Source organism: Tupaia chinensis, unplaced genomic scaffold (assembly GCF_000334495.1).
Source record: "Tupaia chinensis unplaced genomic scaffold, TupChi_1.0 Scaffold145741_1, whole genome shotgun sequence".
Taxonomy (NCBI): Eukaryota; Metazoa; Chordata; class Mammalia; order Scandentia; family Tupaiidae; genus Tupaia; species Tupaia belangeri.
The window spans coordinates 945,045-955,987 of NW_006205599.1; the positions used below are offsets into that span (position 1 = coordinate 945,045).

The 10,943-nt window shown below is 42.8% G+C and overlaps 1 protein-coding gene across 1 annotated transcript in view; it reads right to left on the minus strand.

Annotated features, from left to right (window-relative positions):
* RMND5A (required for meiotic nuclear division 5 homolog A) overlaps positions 1–10,943 on the minus strand; it is a gene marked incomplete at its 5' end in the record, with an annotated part of 73,238 nt that overhangs the window by 4,121 nt on the left and 58,174 nt on the right. Inside the window, 4 exon segments of the mRNA XM_006172360.2 lie at positions 348–502; positions 2,446–2,548; positions 7,790–7,955; positions 8,627–8,793. Coding sequence (XP_006172422.1) covers positions 348–502; positions 2,446–2,548; positions 7,790–7,955; positions 8,627–8,793 — 591 coding nt within the window.

Consider the following 10,943-nt stretch of genomic DNA (forward strand, 5'->3'; position numbering starts at 1 on the left):
CATGCACAAATTGAAAAGACTGACTTAAGATCAGATACCACTCACTTTGCCAAATAAATAGTTAAGAATCTATTTCGGGGCTGGCAGGTGGCGTGGTGGTTAAGGTGACTGGACTCCCACACGGCTGACAGTGGTTTGAGTCCCAGACCTGGTGGCTTGCTTTTTCACTTTCTTTCTCTCTCTGGCTAACTTCAATAAAATAAAAAATAAAATAATGACAATGAATAAAAACAAAACAGAACTCTATTTCTAAATCTAGCTATATTTATTTATCCTCACTACTCCTTCCTCCCACCAAGTTCCAAAATAAAATTCACTTAATAACATTTTGAAAATCTGACACATACTTGCTACCATTGAACATTTTATTCAGGGCATCTCTTGATATAATATGACCACAGACCAATTTCATGGGAGGGCTGTTATCTGTGGTTTGCTGACGAAGAATAGGACAGGCAAATATGGAGTGATACCAGCACTTTTTACCAAGGTCCACTTCAATCTGTTCAACACAAAAGTAAAAGGCAAGATTATATTTCAGAAAACCATCTGCATGTTAATATGCACCCACAGCAAAAGTATCTATCAGATCAATCACAGAAATGGAAATTTCTAGAGTATTCTTCAAACTAATGCAAAGGTGGATAATCTGCAGGATTTGAAATGTTCAGTTTACCCTTGAGGTTATTTATAATATACTTTTCAAAACCCTCGAGGTTATTTATAACATACTTTTCAAAACAGATTTTGCTGTGTGACAGAGGCTAAGGCACGGTGGTACCCAAGAAGTCAAATACTCCTAAAACTTGCCAGGATATATCTAAGAGCAAAGCCCACCAGAAATGCTGTCGTGTGGCACACTCACTTAGCGAGGTGATAAGGTTCCGCCCTGTAACTCCTTACAGGCAGACGTGGGTTGTTCTTCTGTGTGAAGTCCAGAAATGAGCTTCCTACATGCTGCAATGGGCCAGAGAAACCGCCCGAAACAGCACTTTAAGCCGTATTTCCACCAGACCGTTTGTGATCGGTACATCAAAGCCCACGGCACTTCTATCAACGATTTCTCTTTGCCACAACAGAACAATGATAAAAGCTTTGACATCACCTAGTGGAGTAGCTGGCACATGACAGAGGCTCCACAAATGTCAGTTCAGTTTCTTTTTTTGGAAATCTAAAATGGCTACCGAGATAACAGTCTATTACCCAGGCTCTTTCAACAAAGCTGACAAAGTGTAACAACAATCTTGACAAAAGAGGGCCAGATCACCACCTCCAGCTGCTTCACTAGCCTGACATGCGGGCTTCAGGCAAACTCCGATTTCAGCCTGCTCTGTTCTAAGGCCCAAGTGTCCACGATAAAACCTTAACTGGGAGACAGCCAGATGCCAGCACCTGCCTCGGCAAAGTGAGTGAAGCTCACGGTCTCTTCACTTGCTCCAACTGGCAGCAGTGGAGCAGGGATGCCACTGGTGTCCTGACCACACTAAGGACTGGGAACCCACCTGCGCGTTTAATCAGAAAAGATCTCTGAGGAGAAGCTGGGGCAAGCAACTGACAGGCTTACCAGCTGGAAGAACAAGCTAACTGCAGATAAACCTATGTGCACATGTGGCAGAAAAATGGCAAAATATCCGATGCATATTTTAGCCCTGTAGGGTCTGTGACTCAGTTGTGACAGGAGCGATGATTCTAGGCAACAGTCCAACCAGCCACTGCCAGAGGCCAGCAAAAATGCACGGGCAAGGGCCTGTGCGCTCCATGCCACAAACGTACCGAAGCAGCCACAACTGAGAACCTACTATGTCTCCTACACCACTCTAGGCATGCCTGGGTTATCTCTAGCCTTTGGTTACACCATAAAGAGAAGGGTGGTCTTCATTTTAAAGATGAACCAACTACTGCTTAGGGAAGTCAGAGTCGTCAAGTGATTGGAGTTCACGTTTAATGAGTTCAAGGTATTTCCATTGGAGGCCCACTGACAATACACAGGGACAACCTTTAATAGCTATGTGTTTATTTTAAATGATATTAGAAAAACAGAATTGGATTTCATCAACACCGATGTTTATGAAAAAAATTAAATCCTTTTTAAATGACGTGTCGTTTTTATATTTAAAAAAAAGTCAGCCTGAGAGGTTTGTAAACTACAGTGCAGAGCGCACTGCATGCTCCTGTGCAGACGGCTCTCTACCTCCGAGGTTTCCTTCCTCAGACTGCACTCTAAGTCAAGATTTTACAATACCCCTGCAGTGCCTCCAAAATGTACACGGTTCTTCATTTCCACTTCCTAACGATGTCTGCATATACAGAAAAGAACCCGTGGCAAGTGGCTATAATGTTTCCTGGTTAAAATGCAGAATGGGCAGGATGGGCATTTTAAACTATTAACGCCCACATTCTTCTAATGGCAGGAAAGGTAAATAGCCAATAGGAAATGGAACTCACAGGCAATTCATCTTTCTGGTTCCAAACTCCAGTGCACTGTCTCTGCTCAATCACAGCTTTGATGTTAATTAGAGCTGGCAGCGCCACGCAACCTGCTGAGAAACTGGGAGAGCACAAAGGAGCCATCAGTGCCAAGACCAGGAGTCAAGACTGCTTGGTCCCAGGAAATGTCAGGTCCTCCAGACTCTGCGGGCCACAGGCCGTCCTGTCACCACACGAGGGACATGGTCTTGTGCTCTGCTACAATCTAGCCACCGTCCCCCACTCTACAGGCCCACTGGTATGTTCCCGACAGTTACTGACAAAAGATCCCAGTGTCTAACAAAAACAAAACTCTTAAGTTTACTAAACAAATGTTATCAATGTGGGAGAAATCCAATAAAAAAATTAAAAATGCAAAAATTAAAAAATATACATTCAGCCAGGCCCATAGCCTAATAGTTAAGATGCCAGATCCCAGGGACCAGCAGTTGGTGTAATGGCTATGTCGCTGGACTCCCAAATAGATGACTGCAGTTCGAGTCCTGGACCCAGTGGCTTAAATTCACGCAGGGCGGGTGTGTGTGCATGCCCAAGATCCCAAGAGCAGAATGGAGAAGGGATTGCGGCGTGGCCATCCCCCCTGGGGGTAACTTCTTGCTTTCTGTCTCTCTGTCTCTTTCTGGCGAGCACACGCACAGCGACCCACCCCAATAAAAAAAAAAAAAAAAAAAAAAAAAAAAAAAAAAAAAAAACCAAAAATCACTCCCCTCGCAAAAAAAAAAGCCAGATCCTAAATGGCAGACCGCAGTTCAAATCCCAGTCTGAATGTTCAAAAAACACACTGGGCACACATGTGTGTGCCCCAAATCCCAACAGGATATAGAAATGGAAGCACAGGATTATGGCCAGACCATACCTCTACTTCAGGGTGTGTTTTCTCTGCCACCCTATGTCTCTCTCTGGCACGTGCACATGCTCTCTGACAATAAAGTATATTTAATGTTGCTAGACTGTCATTTTCCAATTGGTGACTTAATTTTTTCCTGTATGAGACTGGTGCTAGAATGAATAAATTTGATTTTTTTTGCTATAGGGCACGTGCGCTCACCAGGAAAACAGAGACAGGGAGACAGAAAGCTATAAATCACCCCCCAGGGGGGATGGCCACGCCACAATCCCTTCTCCTCCTTTCTCCTCTCAGGATCTTGAGCACGCACGCACACGCGCCCGGCATTGAGTTTAAGCCACTGGGTCCGGGACTTGAACCGTGGTCGACTACATGGGAGTACAGCAACATAGCCATTATGCTAACTGCTGGTCCCATAAATGTGATTTTTTAAAATACTGTATGATGGAATTAAGTATTTGAAAGGTCATAATTCAATATGATCTCGCATGGCTAAAAGAATCATGCATGGCTAAAAGAGTCATTCAAAGTACAAGCCGGAGACAATTTTTATTGCTTTCTAAGAATTTCTCAATAATTAGAAAAACAGTTCCATTCATTAAAAAAGAAAGCAGCTTTGGCATCAGTGTTGAAAGGGAGGACTCATCACTAAGAGAGTCTTGAATATGTCAATTCAAATGAAGGACAAACAGTATGAATTAAGAACTCATGCTGTGCTTTTAGCATCAAGTTTAAAAAAGAAGTATGTTCTTGCAGAGACTTTTCATTCAACAGCAAGATCGCACCTTCCCTGCTCTCTCTCCTTCCAGGCCATCCACCAGTACACCTACATCTATCTATCTTCCTTACGAAAGGTGCTCCAAGGAATGCACTTACTAGAGCAGCGATAATCAAATGTGTGGTCTGCAGACTGGTGCTGGTTTACATACCATTTCGGGGCCAAAAAGTACAGAAATTGAGAATAAACTTTTGAGAATTTTATAACAATTTGACATTATAGCAAAAAAGGTTTTTGTATTTTATAAAAACAACCAGTTTAATGGGCTCTGCTTATCAGTCATTAATGACATTTCTGCCTTTGAGACTTTTTTTGCACAGATCTCCTTAAGACTTAGATTGCCCATGTCTAGGGAAGAAGCACTCATTTCTCAGAGCTGAAGTGTTGGCAGCATTTAATACACTGGTAAGAAGAGTAGCACTGTTGAGACAGCAGGTGGCACAGTTGTTAAAGGCACTGGACTCCCACATGGCTGACTGCGGTTCGAGTCCCAGACCTGGCGGCTCACATTCTCACTTTCTCTCCCTCTCCCTCTGTCCGTCTCTGGACAAATTGAAATAAACAAATGAATAAATAAAATAAAATAAAACAAAAAGAGTAGCACTGCTTTCCTTTCTTTCTTTCCAGAAGAGAGAAAGTTTTATTGGTTACCCAAACTGGTCTTGAACTCACGATCTTCCTGCCTCAGCTTCCAGGGTAGCTGGGACTATAGGCAGGAGCCACTGTACCCTGGCTCTCACATTTTTGCATATTACTTTTATGCTTAGCTTAATGGGCGACAGTTGGATGCTTACAGCTTCCTCTGCATTCGACCTGTTGTGATACGTTCTCCTGATTAAAGTAAATGAACAAAATCTTCCATCATATAGCTATGTTGTACTTTAATAACCTTTTTAGATAGTGGTGGATATTCTTTTGTAATACTGCATTGAGACTCAACTAGTACATATTTCCTAAAGGTAAGCTGCAAAGTGGAACCTCACAACTTACTACTGAATTTTTTTGTACCATTATTTGTACCACTGGTCTGACTTGTCCCATGAATGACTCTTACGGTCATGAGTAATTTTGTAAGATCGTATTGAATCCCAAATATTCATTCCATCATACAATATTTAAAAAAATCAAATTTGTCAATTCCACCTCCAATCTCAATGGTCAAGTGTACACGTTGTCCAAATTTCTATTTTAGCTTAAAGTCTTGAGCTGCATCATCATGGCAAAGATAATGTCAGTCGTTTATCTTTAATGACAGGTTTTTCATTCATTAAAAAAAAAGGTTGAAGCAAGCAGGTGGTGTGGTGGTTAAAGGCACTAGACTCCCACAAGACCAACCATAGTTCGAGTCCCAGATCTGGAGACTTGCTTTCTCATTTTCTCTCTCTCCCTCTCTCTCTGTCCTTTCTGGTCAAATTAAAATAAATAAATAAAGTTAAATAAAAAAAATTCTTAAAAAAGAAAAAGAAAACAAAAAGACTGGTCTGGAAGCAGCAGATGGCGTAATGGTTATATTGCTGGACTCCCACATTATTGACCATGGTTCAAGTCCCTGACCCAGCAGCTTAAACTCACATGTGTGCCCAAGACCCCAAGAGGAGAATGGAAGAGAAGGGATTGCAGCGTGGCCATAACCCAGGAGAGGGTGATTTCTTATTTTCTGTCTACCTTTCCAGCAAGCGCACATGCCCTATAGCGAAAGCCTCTCTTAAAAAAAAAAAAAAAAGACTGGCCCAGCTTCTGTGTCACAGCCGGCAGTGTTTTAGACTGTAAAGCTAAAAGCTACATGTAGACTATGATTTGAGTCCCCAGTCAGTAAACTTGCTGGGCTTATGTGCACATCCCCAGGATCCTGACAGGCTGAAGGAATGGAGGGAGGGGATCAAAGCATGACCAAGCCCTGCGGAGGATGTTCCTCTCTCCTTCGATTTTTCTCTCTCTCTCTCTCTCATGAGTGCACATACCCTTTATCATGATTTTTTTTTTAAAGATGTTTTCCCTTAGGGCACATGAGAAACCACCCCCCACAGGGGGGATGGCCATGCAGCAATCCCTTCCCCTCCATTATCCTCGGCTGGGGTCCTGAGCATCCACGCACAAGTGTGTGGCATGATTTTCAAGCCACTGGGTCTGGGACTTGAACTGCAGTTGGCCATGTAAGAGTCCAGTGACATAACCGTTATGCCATCTCTTGGTCCCACTTTCTCGGGAACTTTTAAAATTATTTAATTGAAAAAAAAAAAAAGCAAACTAGGGGAACCAGCAGTTAGTGTAATGGCTATGTCGCTGGACTCCCACGTAGTAGACCGCGGTTAGTGTCCTGGACCCGGTGGTTTAAAACTCACGCCGGGCGCGTGTGCGTGCGTGCCCAAGATCCCGAGAGGAGAATGGAGGAGAAGGGATTGTGGCGTGACCATCCCCCCTGGGGGGTGATTTCTCGCTTTCTGTCTCTATGTCTCTCTCTGTCTGTCTGGCGAGCACACGCGCCCTACAGTGAAAATCTCTCTCTCAAAAAAAAAAAGCAAACTTAAATGACTGCCAAAAAACTCCCAAGACTGAGTATCCATTACAGTTTACCTGTTAGTGATTCTTTCAAGTAAAAACTGCATTCCGTGAAAAAACTGGCTAGCTTACCTCATAACCTAAGCATACGGGTGCTATATCTTGAGACAAATTCTGGCATGAAACTTAAGTGCGTTTTGTAAATTTCCTATCCTGTCATACAGAATATTTAAAAGACATATATTCAGGGACCAGCAGATGGTGTAGGCTTTACATCACTGGACTCCCACATGGTCAACTGTGGTTTGAGTCCTGGACCTGGTAGCTTAAAATTCACGCCAGGCATGTGTGTATGTCCCCATGACCCCTGGGGGGTAATTTCTCACTTTCTGTCTCTCTGTCTTTCTCCGACAAAGGCACACACCCTATAGCAAAAAGCTCTCGTTTGAAAAAAGATGCATATTCAAAGATTTGATAAAACTAAGTTTTTCCCGTTTCATCAAAAACATTCTTAAGTAAAACTAGCACCTCCTAAACTGCGAGTGAGTGGCAGTAGGAATGCAGCGAGACTTGTGTAGTTTGGTACCACTGCCCCCACATGCACTAAGCAACGAACCCACCATTATTTCTGGATGTAAACACAGTACGGAATGCTCTCAGGACCCCCTGAGGTCACAGATCACACTCTGAGAACCAACGCCCTAAAACCAAGTCACTGCCAATTCCAACAATCTCTTAAAATACCAACTCTTCTCCAGAAAGACAGTTCTCTTGGCTTTAAACATTAAGGACTAGACTACAGGCCTAGCCCCAGAGGCACTCACTGCTAAGATGCCGTGCACTGCCAGCTAGGACGTACTGGAGGCCCGGTTCCATGTACAATCCAACCTGATGGCCAGGCACAGTGCATACGCTCACAATGCCAGTGACTCGGTGAGCTGAGGCAGGAGAACTGTGAGCTCAAGGCCGACTGGGACAGCACAGCAGGAAGGACCCTGTCTAAAAAAGAGTCGGGCATGGTGGTACATGCCTGTAATCCCAATTGGGAGACTAAGGTAAGAGGATGGCAGCATGGCAAGACCCTTTTTTAAAGAAAAAAAAAAAAGTTAACTAGACAACAAGTTAAGAGATGATGACCAGTGCAGTGCATATTTCAGTAACAGTGTCAATGTCCATACCTGACACTGAGAGGAGACTCCACAGAGAGCCCCAGGAGGGCACAGGCATCTCGTGTAAAGATGTCACAGATGTCAGCCCACTGGTTTGCATCAAGTAGGTGAACATACGGTGAGTTCTCAATCCCTTGTCTCAGGTACACAAGGCTTCCCATCAAAACCTGAATGTCTAAACAAAAAAAGCACCAGCGATTTAGACGTGTGAATAATCACATCTGAAATGGCGTCTGTCTGCAGATCATAGGCCAAGAAAAGCAAGTCTACCCCACCCCAAATGGTAACAGCCTGACAATGTAGTTAATGATGTCTTTCAAATTTCTGGTCTGGGGGCCAGGAAGTGGCACAGAAACACACCCGAACCACACTGGAAATGTCCTGGGTTCACATCTTGGGATGGCCCTGAACATGCTGGGCACAGGTGCACAAACGCCTATGATCTAGGCTGGCTGAGATAGAGGGGTGGGGGAGTGGATCACGGCATGAAGGGGTGCTTCTCTCTGGCCATCTCACTCCCTCTCAAGGAAGAAATAAACAAACTGTAGAAGCCGCCACTATGACATGTGGGGTTGAGGGCTGCTACCTGGTCTCAGACACGCTGTCGTGGCAGTAACGGTGCCATGCTAGGTGAGGGACAGAATAGGGCAAGTGCACACCTGTTTTGGGAGTCCCCAAATCTGCAATGTCTCCTTCTGGTTTTTTCATTTAAGGGGCTTTAATATTTTATTTTTGTTCTGGAGCCAGTTAGAGCTTTTTTGGTAAGTGATCTTCATCCACAATTGCTTGATATTCGTAGATACGCATTAGCTCTAGTTACAATGAACTCGTAAATTTCAGACTCACCTTTTTGATGATTTAGGGCAAATGGCTGGAAATGTTTAGCATATTGTAATGCCTCTCACTGATTTGTAGTTCCACCCATTAATAAGCTAATAAAATACAGTCTGTGAAGCTTAAATTCCAGGGAGCTGTTTTGGGCTATAAGCATTTCTCGGTTTGATACTGCCCACCTAAAGAAAAAGCAAAAAAGATTGTAACAATACTCAAGAGCATAAGAAGATGTGTTAAAATTGTTTGAAACCTAGTTGACACAAAAAAGGTTTTGGCCTGCCATCTTGTGGGAGTCTGTGATAACATCAATCCCTAGGCTGACTCTTCTATAAAGTACATGTAAACCCAACTATACCTAAAGAGGCCCTTCGGCCAATGCAAGAAAGAAAGAAGTGTTAGATGACAATTGCACATACAGTGGGATTTTACACCAAGACGAGAGTGACTCTGACATGTCACATGATGCACCACTAGACTGCCTAGGTCCTACTGACCTAATGCTCTTTTCCTGTTAAACAGGCCTGTTCATCATCTACACCTGACCCTTGAATAACGCAGGTCTGAAGTATGCGGATCCACTTACACGTGCTCTTTACCCCCTAATAGAATGGAAAACACAGTGCTGTACTAGCAACTAGCACATACATTTTTTCTTCCTTAGGATTTTCTTTTCTCTAGCTGACTTTATCTGTGCAGGGATGAGTGTCCCTAACACGTGTTATTCAAGGGTCAAATGTGGTTTTTTGGTTGTTTTTTGAGAGATTTTTGCTACAGGTGTGTGTGCTCACTGGAATGAGAGGGAAACAGACAGCGAGAAATCACCCCCGGGGAAGATGGTCGTGCCTCAATCCGTTCACCTTCATTCTCCTCTTGGGATCTTGGGCATGCAGGCCCACATGCCTGGCGTGAATTTTAAGCCGCCGGGTCCAGAGCTTAGACCACAGTTGACTATGTGGGAGTCCACTGATGCAACCACTTCGCCATCTGCTGGTCCCTCAAATGCATTTTTAACTTTCATTAGCCACATGATTTTGTGCACTTTGGGATTAAATTGTAAACAAGGTGTTTCCCTTCAGGGTGTTTTTGGTCTAATCCAGAAGATAAACCCACCCAAGTATTCCACAACATCTCTCACCAGACCAAAAAGACCCAGACGAATAGGTGCTAATGCAGAAAAGCGTAACATCCACTTTTGAAGGAGCTAAAGAACAGTGACTCAGGTACAGGCTGTGTATCTCTTTATCCAAATACTTGGGACCAGAAAGGTTTCAGATTTTTTTCAGATTTTGGATATTTGCATATATATTTGCATTCTTTTAACTGACTGTTAAGTTGAACAAATATTCCCACCTGACCTAATTTATCCAAGACCACTGTAATCAATCTGGGCATAAATATAAAATTTGAGTAACTCCATAAACTATAAAAGTAAAACTGTTATAATGAATCACTTGAGATTAAAATTCACAGAGCTGTACTTTTACTGGATCTTATCCTTCCCAAAAAGGTTGCATATGCATATAAACATTCTAATTAACTTGCTGATGCAGCCAGATCTTAAGAGTCAAATCAAATAGCTTCTCTAATCTCAAAAAAGTCATTGTTAAAAACACTGACCATTTTAATGATCAATGATCAAGATGGCAATGATATTTAGAAACTTTTAAGTACCAACTACCATCAAACAAAATCAGAGGAGTCCCATGATTTGGGCTGGCTGAAACTGGGGGTGCTGCATCTATCTCTCACTCTCAAGTTTGTTTTAAATAAACAAACTTGAACCCCCCCCTCCCCCCAAGAGAAAACCATCAATCATCTGGACCTTGGAAATGTTAAGTGGTAGGTACACCATGGCTCCTTGCCTGGCCCTAAGATGAATGCAGCCAAACTGCGACACCAAGAATGACTGCTCTGCTGGCCACAAGGTCAGCTGTCTCTTATGAAAGCCAAACACCCACTAAAAGCACTGTACTTTCTGGGTCTCTCTAGCCTGTCAAGCACCTTCAATTGCCAGAACTGCAGTTAAATCAGGTCACCTACCAAAAGTTGATCATAACCCTTTCAGTCATAAAAGTATGAGTACAATTTCCTACCCAGAGTAAGGACAGTCAGTAGTAGTTTTTTCTTTTTTCAATTTCTGATACGAGGTATATTTGCAAACATTGATAAAGTCTTAAAGAAGAGAACTAAATAAAGATTAACTACAAATTTTAATAAAAATGTAAGCAAATCGAAAAAAAAACAAAGTCTATATATAAGTAGACACTTCATAAAAGAAAACAATCATACTTTCATAAGAAAATGTTTATGATACAGTGTTAAAGGGGAT